This window comes from Echeneis naucrates, chromosome 12, assembly GCF_900963305.1.
Source record: "Echeneis naucrates chromosome 12, fEcheNa1.1, whole genome shotgun sequence".
Classification (NCBI taxonomy): Eukaryota; Metazoa; Chordata; class Actinopteri; order Carangiformes; family Echeneidae; genus Echeneis; species Echeneis naucrates.
Genome location: NC_042522.1, coordinates 12,945,117 through 12,964,171, shown reverse-complemented (window position 1 = coordinate 12,964,171; position 19,055 = coordinate 12,945,117). Strand labels below are relative to the sequence as shown.

At 38.6% G+C, this 19,055-nt stretch overlaps 1 protein-coding gene across 2 annotated transcripts; it reads left to right on the top strand.

The window, feature by feature from the left end:
• Nucleotides 1–1,742: 1,742 nt before the first annotated feature.
• Nucleotides 1,743–19,025, top strand: golga2 (golgin A2). Of its 2 annotated transcripts, XM_029515952.1 has the most exons (27): nucleotides 1,743–1,822; nucleotides 3,143–3,289; nucleotides 6,422–6,574; nucleotides 6,867–6,913; nucleotides 7,064–7,127; nucleotides 7,721–7,780; nucleotides 8,837–8,917; nucleotides 9,435–9,473; nucleotides 9,562–9,624; nucleotides 9,832–9,925; nucleotides 10,046–10,152; nucleotides 10,345–10,403; nucleotides 10,571–10,712; nucleotides 10,825–10,914; nucleotides 11,092–11,199; nucleotides 11,308–11,395; nucleotides 11,629–11,771; nucleotides 11,858–12,076; nucleotides 12,267–12,380; nucleotides 12,583–12,807; nucleotides 13,098–13,197; nucleotides 13,565–13,656; nucleotides 13,872–14,094; nucleotides 14,259–14,420; nucleotides 14,555–14,661; nucleotides 15,125–15,317; nucleotides 15,895–19,025. In XM_029515952.1, exons 1-27 carry the CDS (start codon nucleotides 1,775–1,777, stop codon nucleotides 16,161–16,163), a joined length of 3,237 nt encoding a protein of 1,078 aa, XP_029371812.1. In that variant the 5' UTR covers nucleotides 1,743–1,774; the 3' UTR covers nucleotides 16,164–19,025. The 2 variants fall into 2 exon arrangements, with proteins under 2 accessions (XP_029371812.1, XP_029371813.1); XM_029515953.1 differs by lacking the exon at nucleotides 6,422–6,574.
• Nucleotides 19,026–19,055: the final 30 nt, after the last annotated feature.

Below are 19,055 nucleotides of genomic sequence, written 5' to 3'. Positions count from 1 at the left end.
TTTCAAATGTGTAGTCTTACACCACACAATGAGTTACTATAAATGGGCTATATATAAGATTGTACTTCTGTTATGGGAGTATAAGGTTAACTTATTGTACTTACAGGCCAACACATTGTTATTATGTTGTATTCTAATATGAGGAAGTCAACTAATTTTTGTCCCAAAACAATAAGGAAATAGGTCCAACACAATTGTTTTGTTTCAAGAAGTTGCAGGACTGAACGAACCAGAAATTAATGAATATTATATCATGAAAACCATAAAAAAATGTTGATTGAGTGGCTGTGATTTCTAGAAAATTGCTGAAACTGATTGCTTTTCTTTAATTCCCTGGATCCTAAAAAATTATAGAATGACAAACCCCTAAAAATGTTGATTAGTTCAGTATTTCTTTATATATCAAATCCCTCAATGGTCCTTATCCCTGGAGGTAGCTGAACCATTCATGTGTTATTGGAATTTGTACATTTTCTACATAATTGTCTGCTCATTTCTGATACAAAATAAACACGGTGATGGATGTGTGTGTGTGTGTGGGGGGGGGGGTGAGTTTCTGATGAGCCAATACTGTGAGAGGAGTTATATCCATACCACAGTACAGCAATGTATGGAACTCTATGTTCCTCTGCTCCAGTTTATATGAGGTACCTCTACACACAGATTTGACAAATAATGGTTTTACAGTTTAGTTTCAATTTGATTTAGCTGAAGGTTTGGACTAAATTATACTTAGAAATAATAAATGAGTTTCAACACAACTACAGCTCTAATACTTTAAAAATGTCTTGTGTTTGACCAATGTTAGTTACTGAAAATATTTTGTTGAGCCCAAATAGAGCAGCAGATTAAAGTTGATCTTTCTTGTTCTGAACATTTGGCCCTTGGTTTTGCGGCGAGGGAGCTGGACAGGGTATTAATGAGGCAGTTTCTTTTTCATTTTCCTCCCATCCAGTGTAGGAGGAGCATAAACACTGCTGGCTGAAACCCGGAAGTGAGGCTGATCAAAAGCAGGGACAGCTGATCCTTGGCAAGATCAACAAAATACACCAACTTTATCACCATTGAACATCAAATGACATTATGTACTATCTATCGCCAGATTTTGTGTTCAATGGCACATATTAATCAATTTTGTGAGGTTACACTCCACACTAACCTGCCGTTCATGTGAGTTTGTTTATTGTTCCGCTGCAATTAACGCGCCGACGTCAATCATTATTTTCGCATATTGGTTCCGGCTTAAATTCTCGTATCTTTCTTTTTATTCTGGCTACATGTTGGCTAATAATTATTACTTTGTTTGTGTGTGAGTTTTTTGTTTTTAATGCATGATCTTTGTTGTCAACAAAGAAAAGCATTAATAAAGACTGGCATGAAAGGGAAATGTTCCCTTTTTTATCACCTCATGTCTCTATTCCCCAGAAATGCGGGTCTACATAAAAATGTACCACAAATACACATATGAAGGTACTTGTCATTTAATTCATAATTACATTAGGACACAAAATAAAAAGCAGTATGAAGCAAGGATCGAAGAGGATAACATCGCAATGATATTAATAAACATTCGCTCTAAATATATTAACTTGATGCTCTAGATATATTAACCTCATGGATGAAAGATACATCCGTAAACTCAATCCTGTCAAAAAGAAATAAATGGTCCAGGTTTGGTTCAGACACGGTCCTGGAGGTGGCGCCCTCCATCGGTGGAGCCGCCGCCGGGCACCAAACTGATGACGTGGTTCGGTCCGTGGAGCAGAGCAGCAGGATGGCCGACCAGAGCAGGCAAATAAAACTCGCTGCAGCTAAGAAAAAGGTAAAATATTTTGTAAGCGACCCAGCCAAATACCATGGGAAGCAATGGCCCCGATTCTTGTTTGTGGGGGTGTGTTTCGGCAGTTTTTTTTTTTTTTAACTGTTACAAATGTCTTGGTGAGGCAGGGGTGTTGTCATTACACGTTGTCCGACCTCTGCGCCGCCGCTTGTCCCACCTTACTCGCGCTTTTCGAGGCTTCAATGCGCAGGAGAGGCCGGTGCTTCTTCGGGCCGTCTAATGATAGCATCAACTTTCCCAGAATATGTGGACTATTTTTAGTTTGTAGATGCAGTTAGAGCACTCCGTGACGGTCAGTTAGTCGGTGTGTAATTGTACTTAACGCCTTTGCTGTTGGTTTTATGTGTCTTTCTAGCAAAAGTTAAATGTAGTTATTAGCAAACCATAACGCGCTAACAAGCCAAGTTAGCATTAGCAGCCCGTCAAACACTGAAGGATAGTTGGTGGTGTGTGTAGAGATTTCCACACAGCAGACGACCAGCTTGGTGTCTTGTCTCGCATGGCGGCTAAGGTATCAAAGATAATCCTTCGAAGACTGTATTTCTCAAGTAAAACCAACGCGGGACTAACATTGTAGCACAGTTTGCAGGACACAATGACGGGGACTGTTTTGACAGCTGACACCCCTGTCCCCTGTCCTGCTGTGTGCTTAAGCTAGGTGCGCTGTCCGGCTAGTTACAAAGATGGCCCTCCCAGCAGCGAAATGTTAGCTTTGGGAAACGACTCTTCAGCATTTTTTTTTAACGTTTTACAATCCTTACGGATGAGTGGTCGTAGTGATAACACTTGACTTTTTGCTGGGATTGAATTTTAGTGTTGAAATGGTAGCACAATGATGCCCTCTCCGACACCACAACTGCCACAGGCCTAATTCTCAAAAACACAAGTGAAGTCTTTGACTGACATGGTCATAAATTAAACAGGTTCAACTTCTATCAGCTTCGTCTCGTGTTGTCTAGAGGAGAAGGCATTTAAACCAGAAAACCAAAGTTCAGATAATGGGACCAGAACAGCAATGAGTTTCATGGCCAGGTGAAATCCACACATTCTCATTTGGTTAGCTCAAATGATGGGAGATGACTGAAGCATTTCTATAGTAGGTTGAAACTTGGGAACAATTGTAGAGGCGCAATGATGGATTTTTATAGCTTCTATGAAAGGCGGTGCAGGAAAAGAAATACAGTTTTTGTTTTGTTTTTTGTAGTTGTTTTTTTTTTTTCTTCTACTTCTTCTTTCAGTCAAGAAATACTAACCACATTCCTCTTCATCACCCAATCTTTCCTTCCATCATGTGCTGCTCAGCTGAAGGAATTTCAGCAGAAAAGCTCCCCTGCCAGTGTAGGAGGAGATAAGGGTGGGGGAGGTGGCGGTGGTGCAGGGGCCAAGAAGAAGAGGAAGGTGAAGGGCCAGCTCGATGCATCTTCAACAGATAGAAACTCTCCGATCAATGTAAGTCAGTCCTTCCTTGTCTTTCCATCCTCCCTGTTCAAATAACCTCTCATTCTACTTGACAGTTTGTTCATTCTAGTATAACCATGTAAGATTAATTTCCCCTTTTCTTTTAGCACTGTTAGAATATCAGAAAGCCTTGAAGCTCACTGTGATGTTGGCTGCTTACAAAAAAAGGGTTGATAGACACGTAAAGAATACTTGATAAATGAAAAAATGCTTTGGTTTGCTTTCCTTAACATTAAAGATTTATATTGGCCTGCTTGATCATTGACCATATAGCATTTACCAGCTGTGCGCTGATATGGCTAAGTTACTGTCAAATTGGTCAGTCTATCAAACACATAGTGTGAACAGCATAATTGCAACTTGAACACCTACAGTCTCTGCTGGCCAGGTGATGAAGTTTATCACCAGTCATCACCTTCCTTTTATCAACAGTTTTGCATATTGCTTTATGTCATATGGACCTTAAATCAACTTATTTCATAGGAACTTATAGTTACAACAGTTTAACACATTGATATGCACATTAGGTTTCAGTGGTTGTTCTGGTTGTCTGAATGTGGACACGTTTGTCAGAAGGATGTCCGATTAATAGAAAATTTAATGATTATTTGGAAGAAATAAATAGTACACTTATCATTTAAATTTCTCTGACAGTGTGATAACAGAGGCAGTGTTTAAATGGCCTGGTGAATGAGTCAAAAGAAGGTCAGCCAAGAGAGACTCACATGCCTATCAATAACATTCTTAGGTTAAAGGTTTTCCTGTTGTCCTGCCATTTTACTCTGTAGTATATTTTAAAGCTCTTATAAGCAAATTGGGAGTGCGAGTGTGGACACAGTTAAGCACGTGACTCCAGCACACTGCATTTACACACCAGGCCTAACACTCAGATAAATTTTCCGCACTCACTGTTGGTCAGTACTTGAACCTAAGCCTAATTTAAATATAGGCTCATCACAGCTCGAGACCTCACTGCTGAGTCTATTTGTTCTGATGCAATAAAATCATGTTTGTCTTTTGATGCGCCAAGACTGGATACTCTCATGCAGACGAAGCAGGACATGCCAAAAATGTTAGTGGTGGCTGTACGCCACCAGTTGTAGAACAAACTGAGGGGACATTGAACAAACATGATCAATGATGATTGATCATTTTGTTTTAAGAATATTTATATTTTTTTACCTGATTATCTTTTAACGAAACAGTGCATAATTCTTCAACATTAAAAGACTAAATGCTATCCAATCTCATTATATGTATTGGCTAATAAAAGTTGCCAGTTAATTATTGGATGGTGTAACAGCAAATAGTGATGTGATCAAGTAAATTGCCAGTAGAGCAGATGATACAGAGAGTTTGCAGTCACAAATTTTTCCTTGTGACTAAGGCATAATTTAGAAATATTATCCAGTGTCCTTGAGCCCTTTAGCTTGATTTAAGTGTTCACCTGATTTTGGGGGATTAATCAAATTGTCAGTGGCAAAGAAGGCCCTTCAAAATGCCATTCATGATTCCTTACCTCTTGGACCATGCATGCATGCATGCCTCCGTTTCCCATTACACACCCTCCTCTCTGCAAGACCCTTGCCTTCTAATATTTCTCATAGCAGCTGCTTGACCGTGCCTGTTTGTCTATGCCACTCTCACTTTGGTATTGTTCTTTCCTCTTTCACATCTCTTTCACACTCTGGCCTTGTTTCTTCCTGTAGTTTGACAGTATTCTCAAAGCACTTAGTCAAAGCAATGGAATAGTCCTACCTCCTTACAGCAACAGTCAGGTGAGCTTCTTTCTCTCTCTGTATTTCCTTTTTTACTTTCTTGTCTGCCTATTTTTTCTGTCTCTGCATCCCTCTGTTTTAAATATCTGCTCCTCATTTGCTCCTCATACCAATATCAAATATTGTATCTTGTGCTCCCATTCTTACCTCCATCTTAAGCCCAGTTCAGTAATCATTTCTGTTGCGCAGACCAGAAAGCATGGCATAAATTTGAATAAGAATGCTTGCAGTGGCACTGTACTTTTTAAATCCACATCAAAAGTGCTTTAATGGTCAAGTGACAGGGAGGGTGGTCAGTAATTATTCTGAGTTCAACTAAATCAGAATCAGAAATACTTTAATGATCCTTGAGGGTAAATTGCCTTTAGTGATGCTCCCATTCAGATGTCTGAGTACGAAAGTATAAAATATATCAATAAAGTTAAAGTTTAAACATAGTACTACTATAAAATATATTTAAACACTAAAATATAAATGTGCATTTGTTCCTCTATCTTAAAAAGTGATAAATAAAACAACAGTTTACCAACATTTGAATGTAGAATATATATGGATGTAGTATGGGTCATCTCGTGGAACTCAGTCTAATTGTAGAAGGACCTGATTATGATCTGTCATGAGTCTCAATGGCTGTGTTAGTGCCATGGGTGTGTCATGCAGGCATGCATCTTGGAAAACAAGAAATATGTGGTTCTGTTTAAGTTTTTGATTTCGTTTTCATTGCTATTGTTGACTGCTGCTTTTTTTTTTTTTTTTGGCTTAACATGCTATTTCTATTGCAAAATAGCTTTCTTACATCAATGTAAAGTCAGCACAACTCAATTAACTGAGGGCAATTAATTATCAGTCATCCTAATAACCATTGCCAATCATACTGTATAGTCTCAGTTCAGTTCTTTTAGTGTCTTTCATAAAGAGCCCCATGTATGACAGTGGTAGGTAAGATTTCAGTGTTAGCAAAACAGTTTCAAATCTACGATCTTCAATCATCATGGTTTTTCAGATAATAAACCCCAAATAAGTACCTACAAAGTCCAACTATTAATTTATATTCCTTTGTCCAGTTAGGCTGTGGACTATTATGCTTTAATCTTACTATTTAAATGATTGAGGCAATACTGTCGATTAATTCCAAACTGTCACCTTAATCCTAATGTGTACAGAAATTATTCCGATTCAGTTGTCTTTATGCATGTACACTGCACATGCACACAAGTTTGTAGCATCATTGTGATCTTGCTGTTTACTTTTGTTTGTTTGTTTGTTTTTTTTCTCCCCTTAACTGCTCTTTTTGTGTGTATTTTATTTTCATTTTAATTTTTTTTGTATGTGCGTATCACTTCAGAACTTTGGTGATGTGGAGCCCATGGGGTCATCAGCTCGTCAGCTGCTGGAGGACCCAAGGGGCGATCCAGGCCGCAGCTCACCTGTGTCTAACCCTGCTAGTGCTAACACTACTAATAACCCTGAGTCTGTCAGTCACAATACTGACCTGCAGGTGTGTCTTTCATTTTTAGTTATTTTGTTGCTTTCCATCTTGCAGATCTATCATGTTTGTTATTCTTATTCCTGTCTGGCTATCACGCTTAAGATTGTAAAACCTACTAATGTATATGTGTGAAAACAACAAATTCAACACATTTCTGCCTCTGTTCTTTCTGGTGTTTTATTGTACTTAATGTAATGTTCTATTATCAAGAATTTAAATTCTCTCAGATGTTCTCATTCTTATTTGTTCTCTTCCTTCTCGTCGCTTTGTTTTCCTCCTATTGCTCTGTCTCTCTCTGCAGGACTACCCTGATACTAATGGCAATGAGAGTTTAACAGAGGAAAACAGGTATACTAAAGTAAAACAATTAGAATTTTTTTTATCAAGCTTTAAATATTTAGAATTTTGATATTTTGAGCTTTTTCACATGATGTACAATTTTAATTATTTCTGTTCTTTTTGAGAATGTGCTTTTTATGTGTGCGCTTTGTCCTGCAGACCGCTGTCTTCTACAGAGAGCCTGCGACAACTCTCACAGCAGTTGAATGGCCTGGTCTCCGAGGTATGATTTTAAATCCACTGATATCATCTCACATAAGCACACACCGATTTCTGTGTCATACAGTGATGGGCTTTAGCAATAACTCCCCATCTCTGATGAACACTTAGAATGTGTTATGTCTATTCTTGGCAGGAATGTCCTGGACACATTTTCAAATTTGCCAGTTGTTCCTAAAGGCCTCAAGTACACTGACAGTAACAAATGGTGTATCAAACCAGCTTGATATATTTCCTATGATTGTGGTTTTGTTTTGCATAGTCAGCAGCAATGGTGTATTTTTCATCAGGTTTCTGAGAAACAGTTCACACTGACCTTTCACTGTCTAGACAGAATAATAAGATGAGTGATAGAGATGCATCTGGCTGATCTTATAGCAAACTATGCATCAATATAAATACCACATTAATCTCAAGAAAATATATCATGCAGTGGGGTAGAGTATCATTGCATCATATGCTGGTGAAATGTAGGTGCTACCCACTAACAAAACCAACTGTCCACTTGCAATGCATCCACCATATCTCCTCTTTGAGCATGTCAAAGTATCTTAATTTTTCATGTGATGAAAACATATGATGAATCTGTTATTTCAGTCATCTGCTGCTTATGTGAATGGAGATGGTGCACCTGCTGTCAGTGAGAGAGAACTGGAGGTAAGATTGAAATCTTAACATTTTGAGCAAACAATTGCTTTGAAATTTGAAACCTGAAATAGAAGTGATGAAATCATAGTGAGCCATCTACATTGTGAGGCATGTTTCCACTCCTCTATAGATTTGTGGTAGAGCCAGTTTTTCTTTTAAGCATGTGATCATTTTCATCAAACAATGCAATGGCTGAAAACAAGGCGAAGTTTAATTCATTATCAATATACTGTGTCTAGACTGGATTTTCAATGCCTCGGAATAATAAGCTTCAAGCCAAGTAAGCCTAGAATTAAGGTCTGAATGTCTTGAATGAATTAATGTTTCATCGAATGGAATATGATTAAACTCCTGAAAATTAAATGGATTCTCCAGGAGTAATGAAATGTTTACGCTTTGATCTATGATAAATGTTGTTTCTCATGATGGTTACAAAGGTAAAAGAATTTTATGTTACCCAAAAATCACAGGTTTGCTCTTTTTTCCTGTGTGTTGTTAATAATGGACACATTGTTAAATGAATCATGGATTTGCCCATTAAGTGGAATTTTGAATTTTAAAGTTAACTCTGGGCCACTAACAAACTGAGGTCAAGTGGATCTTGTCCGCCTCTTGCAAATGATACTCAAATAAGCAATGGAGGACTGCACTGGTAATAAAAATAATCAAAATTGCTCCATGGATAAGTGCACTGCCTAAATCACAGGAGTTGATTTTATTTATAAAAAAAAAAAAAAAAAAAAAAGCAGCAATATTTATGTGTTAAAAGGTTAAGGACAATTAATTTGTCATTATATTGTTTTGCATTGTTAGCACCATTAGCTTTGTGATGTTATTTACCGGTTTATCTACCATCATGTATTTATTTGGTTTATGTCTCATTATTAAAACACATTTTTCGCTTGAAAGGTTCTATTGTTTGCCTCCATGTTAATGATTCATATTTGAATTTTTCTCCTCCTCCTTATTCTTTGTTTGACTTTTGCCACTGCACTCTGTCCCTCTCTGATTTTTATTTATTTTATTATTTATTTCCTCTCCCGGATGCATGTGTGCACGTAATAGAGTCGGAACCAGGAGCTGGCAGCCGCCCTGGAATCCAGCAACCTAACAAACTCTCAGCTCAATACCCAGCTAGTCCAGCTGGTAAGAAGCTGTTTGTGTGTATTTGTGTAGGCTCCTCTGTGTGAATGCATTAACCCCTTTCCAGTCTTTCCACTATTCATTACCACATCATTGCATGAACTGAATGCATTTTGCACATCATCTTGAGTAACTACACACTGAAATAAGTCATGCATGTTTTTCCACCTTATTTATTTTTCACTTGGTTTGATTTGAGTACATGTTCTATACTGTATAACAAAAGCAGTAGGAAATTTAGATTAAGAGCTGTAGTTATCTGATGTGAGGTTTCTTTTATGAAATCAGTTTGATACTAAGAAAAATGTATTCAAAAGTTTAATTTAACATGAATAAGCAATAGAGTAGGCTGATTACTTCAGTATTTTCTGCTGTCGCAGTCCTGACCAGTATGTAGATGAGGTCTTTTGTGCCAGAACTCTATTTATGTTTCATAGAATTGCATGTTAATCTTTCCCACAATTAAAAAAAAAAAAAAAAAAACAAAAACAATAATAATTATGTCCTGTTGATTTGGCAGGCACAGCAATCTCAGGAGCTCACAGATCAGCTACAAAAGGTAAATATGTTTCCCCAAATTCTTGATTGTTGTTCATTAATTTTTTGCTTCCTTCCTGTCAACAAACTCTGTATCTTTCTCTCTGCAGGAGCGAAAAGAATTTGAACAGAGATTTTCCAAAGAGCAGGGAGCCATGCGGGAACAATTACAGGTAACTTTTAATGCCTAAATGCATGCATTTTTGTATTTCTGAAATTGTTTCTGAAAAATGGACCTCCTATATAGCACTATGTTACAGTGCCAAACATTATCAAACTGTGTACTCTGTGTAGAGGAAACGGTTTGTGTTGCAATTTAACTAATAACTATGTACAGGTGACAACATAAGTATGCTCCATGTTTGTCCTTACCCCTTTAGGTTCACATCCAGACCATTGGTATACTGGTATCAGAGAAGTCAGAGCTACAAACAGCACTACAATACACACAACAGGCTGCACGGCAGAAGTCAGGTGTGTGTACTTCATAATCTGTAGTGCATATACTGATGTCTTTAATCTTGGCTGAAGCAATTATTTAACCATTAATGTGTGTGTGTGTGTGTGTGTGTGTGTGTGTGTGTATGTATACAGCTGAGGCAGAGGAATTCAATAACCGTCTGCAAGCATCAAAGCAGAGAGTGTCAGAGCTGGAGAGAACACTTTCCTCTGTCTCATCACAGCAGAAACAGTTTGAAAAGGTTTGCAGTCATCAGAACAGACTGTGAATTTAGTAATGCAGATGCAGGAGACCAGTGAACTTCCCTAACAGTCACACATAAACAGTATTAAGTATTATTAAGTAGTATTAAGTATTACCCACATGAAATTTTTGTCATACAGGCTGACTGTCTTTGATTTTTTTTAATAAAGGTTTTTATTTGTGTCTCCAGCAAAATAAAGACCTAGAGAAGGAGAGAGACAGCCTCAGGCTAGAGGTGTTTAGAGTAAGGTAAGTAACTTAATCTTTGCCTAATAAGGAGATGAGATTTCTTGGACTTTAAAGAAAGTAATTCAAATCTCTAAGATTGTACTTAATGGAATAGATGGCTTGGGCAAGTATTGGGAGTAATTCTGAAATCTAGTGGGTTAGAAATGATGAACAGTCTCTGTTTGCAGCAATTTGAGTGAGGAGTCGAAGCAGCAGAACTCTGAGTTGTCCGAGCAGTTGAAACTGAGTACGCAGGAGAATGGAGCAATGAGGCTGGAGCTGGAAGATCTTCGTAAGAGACTCGAGATTGCCGACCTCATGTTACAGCAGGTATGTTTAAGTAAAAGGCAAAACATTCGGGAAACTTTAGCTACAATTTTTCAAAATAAATGTTTAAAATGCAATATTGTAATATGTGTAAACCTGTTTTATCATTCTCCAGTGCTCCAGTCAGTCAGATCCGACGAGTGCCAATCAGCAGGTCCAGTTACTGTTGGAAGAGAAGCATCAGCTTGAGGTGCACAACCATCAGGTCTGTGCACATCAGCCACCTTTTTCTTAGTTATTTGCACATCTTTTTACAGCTGTGCATTATTTTTGCTCGTCAGTGTGGATTCAATTCAAACTGTTTTCAGTTGATATGTTTAAATGTTTGTCTTTTTATCACTGACAACCACATATTTCTCATCTTATGTTTGTGGTGGAGTAGCTGATGGAGTCAGTTGCCCAGCTGAAGAAAGAGAGGGACGTTTACGCTGAGCAGATCCAGGAAGAGGGTCGTGTGTGGAAGGACAAAACAGAACAGCTGCTAACACAGGTTAACTAAACAATAGCATTCCTTATGTTTTTTTTTTTTGTTTGTTTGTTTTTTTTACTATATTTGGTTTGTTTTCAAGGCAAATGATTAGTTAATGTGTCTATGCAGGTGTCATTGGTTGCAGAGGAGAGGGACAGAAACATCAACCGAGTCCAAGAGCTAGAGAGCCACATCACAGAGCTAAAAAATGCAGCAGGTATCAGACGCACACTGCCCTCCTTTCATCCTTCTTACTCATCCTCACTATTTTTGATGCCTCCTTTATTTGAAAACCAATTCATAATAGGATCAATGAAAGTAGTTTTCCTCACACCTGATTTCAGAGCCTGTCAGATCAGAGAGAAGAAACTTCAGCTGCCATAGAATAGTGAATTATACTGCAACAAAAAAATTAAACTTGATAACATTCATTCTCATTTGTTTTTCCAGCATTATTGTCCCAAGAGAGAGAGGCTCAGGATAATGCAGAGTCTCAGTCCTCAGGGCCATCTGAGCGTGAATTGGCTCTGCAAGAGAATCTTAACGTGCTACAACAGGAGAAAGAGGCCCTAAATGAACAGTACCAGGCACAGGTATGCTACACATTTTCTCCATTCATATAAACCTTGATCTTTAAAGGTGTTTCATGTGATTGACACTGCATTAAACTTCCCCTCAGCTGCGAGACAACGGACAGCTGAGCCGCCTGTGTGCAGAGCAGGAGACGCGTCTGGGAGAGTTGGAACGGCAGGTTGAAAACCAAGCCCAGGAAGCAGAGGACCGCCGTCGCATGCTGGAGGATGTTCAGTCTGACAAGGCCACTATCAGTCGTGCTCTAACCCAGAATCGTACACTGAAAGACCAGCTGGCTGAGCTACAGAACGGTTTTGTTAAACTGGTGAGGCTGAAATTGTGCATTGCATTGTACATTTTGTTATTTATATATAAAATGTTATATTGTGTCTATTGTAACTCTTCGATAACGGCAATGACAGTTATCAAATCTAATGTTTCTTTCTACCTGCATACTGCCGGTGTTCTTCATTTGTCTTTAAAACAAATTTCCTGTTATTCCCTAATTTGTTCAGACAAACGAGAACATGGAGCTGACCACTGCCATTCAGTCAGAGCAACACGTGAAAAAGGAACTGGCTCGCAGGATGGGTGAACTGCAGGAGGAACTGCATAACGTCAAGGAGCAGGTATGTCTTCTGTCAGTTCTTTGGGAAATTTTTACACTTCTGCTGACTTCACTTTGCTTTCTAAATGTTTTTTATTTTAGTTGTTGATTATTTATATATATATATATATATATACTTGTTATATACATAACAATGCATTACCACAATAATTAAAACTAGCATTTCCATCACATAAATTTAATATTAAATTTCCTGCTTCCAGATGGATTTGAAAAATCAAGAGACTCAGGGTCTGATGGAGCAGAGGGACCAGGTTGTAGCCCATCTGCAGCAGTACTCTGCTGGCTACCAGTCCCTGGCTTCAGAGAGAGAGCAACTCCACCACCAGTATCTGCAGCAGAGCCAGCTCATGGACCGCCTGCAGCACGATGAAAGCCAGAGGCGTGTGCAGCTGGAGATCAGTCACAATCAGCTCAAAAAAGCCCAGGTGTGTATTTAAGTAAGAAAGCCTTTTTTCACTTCACATTTGTCATCTATTTAAGACAGTTTGCATAGTGTATTGTGGATGTGTAGTGAACATCACTCACTTATAGACTGAAAGTATAAAAACAGACAAGAAAAAAAAAGTCACGCCATGATGCACTGATGGTATAGAAAGTAATTAGTAGAAAGTTGAGGCTGCTTAATCTTTTATCATGTACAATAAAAGCTTATTTTCAGTCAGTGTCCCCCTGCTTCATTTGCATAGTTTTGAATGACTAGTGTCTCCTCCTACAGGACCATTTGGACCAGTTAGTCAGAGACAATGAGCAGCTGAAGGCTGAGGTGAAGGAGCTTCTCAGCAGTTCTGTTCTAGCAACATCACCAAGAGACCAAGGTATGATTTTAGCTTTTAACTGGGTGATACTTTGTGCTTCATTGCCACTTCAGCGTCAAATTCTCTGGGTGTTTTTTCCCCTCGTACTTCTTTTTGTGCTCTCCTTTTAAAAATCACTATCAAAAAAACAGCTCAAGCTACCTTCATAGATTTATGTTTTGTGAGTGAAATTTTCGACAGCAATTTTCTAATTTTCGATCACAAAGATCACAAAGACTTTGATCCAAAGCATCCAATAATCTCTGCAGCACAAGCAACCTTAGGTCCAACTGTTCTTAAATGTGCCACCTACAGGAAGGGATAGTAAGAACAGCACTTTAAAACTCTGAGAATATAAAAGTTTGAATGAATCTTTTTGGAATTTCAGGAGATGGTGTGGAAAGTCAGTTCTTGCAAGAAAGTCCAAAAAAGGCCTCCTCCATTATCATCCCAGAAGACTTTGAAAGCCAGAAGGAAATGGTGAGCTGTATGATGATTTTAGCCAAAAATATTAGTGGTAGAATTGATGGTAGACAAAGTTTGAAGTTAGTATTTGTAGGGTTCAACATCACTGTAAGTATTACTATGTGATATTAACTTTTCTACATAAGAAACTAAAGTTTCACATAACACTTATTCCACCCCATCCATGGATTCCTCTTACATTTTTGTCACCACTATCTGTCCCATAACAGGAGGAGTTTATCCGTGGAGCTTTGGCTGAGGTGGAGGCAGAGAGGGACGACGCCAGAAGGCAATTTGAGGAGGAGCATAGGCTCCTCGTGGCAGCCCGCCAGCAGGTAGCTGCGGCTCTCAGGATCGAAGACCAACAACCCAGCCACAAACCTGCTCATGATAATCATCATGACCACACACAGGACCAACATAGTCACTGTGAACACAGTCACGAGCATTCAGGTGAGGAAGGTGATGTGTCTGATCTGTGTGCAAGTGTGAACATCTTTAATGAAAAACAAAAACTCCTTCTGTTGAAATATGCAGTTGTTCTTGAACATATAGAGGATAAGGTAAATATCATGCAGAATGCATTCCTAATATACTCTTTGCTGTGACTTGCCCAGAAGGCGGAGTGCCAGCAGAGGTTCATCAGGCCTTGCAAGATGCAATGGAGAAGCTTCAACAACGCTTCACCTCCCTCATGCAAGAGAAAGCTGACCTCAAGGAGAGGGTGGAGGAGCTGGAGCATCGCTGCATCCAGCTGTCTGGAGAGACTGACACTATAGGTGAGACTGAACAACAGCACATTATTTTAATGATATGATACATGGATTTATATATGAAAATTCTTACAGGGACAAAAACTTCTCATCGCCATTCAAGTTCCTGCTGTAATGATGTTCTTTGTATGTCTTCCTAGGAGAGTACATAGCCCTGTATCAGAATCAGCGGGCCATCATGAAGCAGAAACACCAGGAGAAGGAGCAGTACATCAACATGCTGGCTCAGGACAAGGAGGAGATGAAGGTACTGTAATTAAATGCAGTATGATGTAGTTGCATAAGTTATGACTAATACACAGAACCTGTAAAGACTAAAGCAAGGGCTGATCCTGGGGGATGTCACCTTGTTTTGTGTTTCTACTCAAAGAATGTAGCATCAAGAATCCTAAATTTGATCTCATTTTAGTTTTGCAGTCCAACTGAAAGTGAACAGTCAGCACTTGAAACTCACAATCAAAGTAATTAATATACTCACAAAAGTGAGTGTAGAGTGTTTTGAAGATCACGGGCAATAAAAGAATAAGAAAAAAAAGAGCGAAAAAGTGCAGAAAGCACAAAATAATCTATGGTTAGAAGTCTTAGCAATCATGCTTAATAGAGGGTAAAGGATATTATCAGTAATATTGTTATTGCCACAGAGGTCATTATCCTCAAAAAAAATATTGACTGTTTTGTTTCCGTCCTGGTCATCGTGTCTCAACTATCAGGCGAAGCTGGCAGAGCTTCAGGATCTGGTCATGAGGCTGGTGGCTGAGAGGAATGACTGGTACAGCCGCTACACCGGAGCTGTAGCTGGAGCAAGTACAGTGAACCCCGACCTGCTTCCTGTCGGAGAGGATCACTCTCACTCAGCGCACCAAGAAAACACAAACGCAGAACTTAATGCAGTCGACGGAGCAGGTAAGTACGCGCAGGACTATGTGCTGTATGCTATTTGAAACTTGGTGTGTTTGATGCGTCCTCTTTCAGGCCTCATGCAAAAAGTTCATAGCATTTTTTTCTATTTTGTCCTTCCACAGTAAAAGATCACTTAGACTATTCTCAGTGGAACTTTATAGTCAGCCCACTACCTCTCACATAGTAAATTGCACAGCTTCTTATGAAAGACTGAACTGATTGAGCACCATCATTGTCCTTGGACACACTGCAGCGTAGCAACATTCTTCCTTCCTTTTCATTTTCAATGCTTGTATTATTTTATGGCTCATTAAAAGAAACAAGAATATAAACATTCAAAATTAAATGAATAATAGGCCAGTTCCAGAAATTGGGGGTTTGGGGAAGAATGCCAGCGATAAAATGACATTGTGGCACAATGTGGTGTCAGCAGCTTTATTCATTAACTGAGCTATTCCACTCACTTTGTCTGATTTAGTGACACTCATGAAAAGAGCTTTGTCATGTTGTCTGCACTTCAAAAATGGCAGCAGTCAGAAAATTGCCACCACTCCACTCTTACAAATTTTCTGTGCTGCAGAAGCCATGGAGGTCATTCCTCTGTCAGAGCCAACCACAGGCCTGGAAGCCCCCTCATCCCAGACACTCTCAACTGGGTCATCCCAGACCAACTCCAAACCTTTGGCCCTCAAAGAGGATGGCACAGCCCAGCAGATCATGCAACTCCTCCAGGAGATTCAAAACCCCCAGGGAGCACAAAGATTACCCCCCTTCCTCGGGGAGAACCCCTGTATCCCCTTCTTTTATCGGCCTGACGAACAGGATGAAGTCAAGATCCTGGTGGTGTGAGGTATGGGAGTGTCCAAGGCTAATATAGTGTGTGTGCGTGTGTGTGTGTGTGTGTGAGTGCGATATTGGGTATGTCTTGAAAGCTGGGAAATATTCAGCACCACAGTTCACCTTGTTTATAGCTCATAGATCAAATTACAAAACACTTCAAGAAATTTGACACCATGCAAACCAGTCACAGTTTAGAAGAATGCCTTTGACCGAGTTACATTAAAAAGATGCCCCCACTTTGTTCTCTGTTGGCACTAATGTGTTGTTACCATTTTTATGTTTTTGTTTTTTGGCCACTATGTTCTTCCCAGAGAAGAGATAATCAGTATTCCCTATAGGATCCTATTATTCTCCATACAAGAATTTCCCCATCCTTTCGTGTGTCCTATCTTACATATTAGTGCAATAAAGTGGCCATACAATCTGTCTCCAAGCTAATACAGTACGTAAAGAGCTCTCAAAGATTAGCATCTTCTTGGTGTGTGACTTTATTATATTTTATTTTTTACGCAATTCACTGTACACATGCCAAAAATTGTCCATCATATTTGAATGTAATAACCAGAATATTTACCTGTATGTCTAACATGGAGAAGTGAGGAGAAGGGATATACAAGATAATATCAGGAGAAGCAGGCAGAGTGAGATGAAAGTTAAGTTAAATAGAGGAGCTTAGTGATGCACATAATGGCCTTTAAATTGTATATTTAAAAAGCCAGGCGCTCATTAGTTACAACATCAGGGTCAGGAGGATAGAGGCAGGTGTTTTCAATAATTAATGTCCCTAAAAAGATCTTTTCTCTGTGTGTGTTTTTCCTGCAAACACTGAAAATAAGTCGTATGTTTGTACAGTGATATGTGTTGATTAGTGAAACATTTGTAATGCCTAACATCTTGTTGGACTGAAAGACATCATCATTGCTGTTTGTTGAGGGGAGATGCAATTTAAAGATCCCATGGAAAAAAAAATTATCCTAGTGGAGATGTTATTAAGGCACTATTTCCTCAATTTTGTCTGAAATCAGCTCTAGAGAGCGGCATCCTCTTGTTCTACTTCTGTTTTTCCATCAGCATGATAGATGTTAAAGTACTTGAAGAAGTTCTGAGGTTTGGTGTTCATCTGCAGTTGTAATTCTTCTTTGTGCTTTGAATATTCTGTAACTTGGTGCCCTGAAGCCACACAACTCAATTTATTCATTTATTCCTCTTCTTTATTTATTTTTCTTCCTGAGCTTTAACATCTGTTTCATGGGGTCTTTAAGTTTCTAAACTAATTTGCATTATTAAGAAGAGCCAGTTCCTTTCTGTTACATTTCATTTGTTAGTTCCACATATCACAGATGAATTAATGCACATTCTTTACAACTGGATTGTGTGAGTGGTGTATGTAATCCAAGTAGTTTCTTCAGATTGTACTTTTGTGTAGAGCTCTATCAGATTATATAGGTATGATTGCACTAAAACTGTACAAAGCTTATCGTTCAGCTGCGTTTCTACCCTCCAACCTCTTTGGAGAAAAGGAGGAATCCTATGATGCCTCGCTCAGTCAGGCTGAGGGTTCCAGCTGAAATGAATGAAATGAATTAAATTGAAGATGTGTGCGTGCGTATACTCAGAGGATTACCAAGGTGTGTGTGTATAGCAGAAAGTGAAATGAATGAGAAGTAGTTATTATCTTTCTCCCCTAAGTGTGGGACCAATCAGAATTTGAGAAAATATCAAAGCAGAAAACTTTAAATAATAATAATAATAAAAAAAAAGGGTCTAAGGTTTAATGGACATATGTTGTCATTCTCATATTTTGAGTTAATCTCTTTCTCGACTGATGTCATACTCTTCCTCATAACAATGGGTGTTTAACACAGACGCTCATGTTTGGTAAATGGTCTCAATGGGTTCTTCACTGTTGGACAGTTTTTGTTTTTGTCTTCCCCCCCAATTTATGAGGCAGTGTACTTACAGAAATTCTTCCGAATATTTTTCGGCGCTCTTGAGTGTCTGAGTTTTGAGATCTCCCCTTTTTTTATAAGGAAAACATATTTGTTAAATTATTACACTAAACATTTGATATTTATCCCAAATGTCAGTAACTGCACATACTGCCATTTTAAGGTTATTATGCAAAACAAATTATCATTGAAGTGTGAGGTAAATGTAGGCTTGTGTATGTGATGCTGTTTACAGGAAAAGTAAACAGCCCTGTCTACCCTAAACCATAGCACTTTGCCAGTAGAAGGTGGTTTATGAATACATTTACTCACATCATTCTTGGGTTTTAAATCCCTGGCTTCCTAGTGTTTTGTCACTTTTTGGTTTTCTTTGAAATATGCCACTAGGAGGGGTTCTAGTTTGTTTCTTTTTTTTATGTTTTGTTTTGTTTTTTTCCTTGTTTTTGGGCGTGTCAGAGCAAGGTAAATATACAACAAAGATCTGACCTTAACCCTGCGGTGTTGGGACTTTTAGATAAGAAGATAAAGTGGTAAATTCTGCGTGATTGAAACAATAGCAATGAGAAGCATTTATTGTCTTTACTGTAAAAGATTCTGTGTACATACTGTAACTGTGTAACATATTGTATATTCATAATGCCTGGTGCGTTGGGGCTGCTGTGATCGTGGGCAGCATGGATGTGTGTAAGTATTGAGTTGAGGTGTTGGTGGTTACTGACTGGCTGTGATTTAATACAAAGATTGACTAAAAAAAGAAAATATATTTATTTGAAGTAACTTAGTATCTCAGACTAATCAATTTTAATGTAAAATAGAAGTGGCTGTTGGAAGGAAATGAAGGACTGTTCAGAAAAATCATTAGTTTGAGGGCTGCTTCTAACAGAAGCTTTCTGATTTTCTTTTTTTTTTTTTTTTTTTTTTTTTCTTTTAGTAATACTTTATCTCCTTCTCC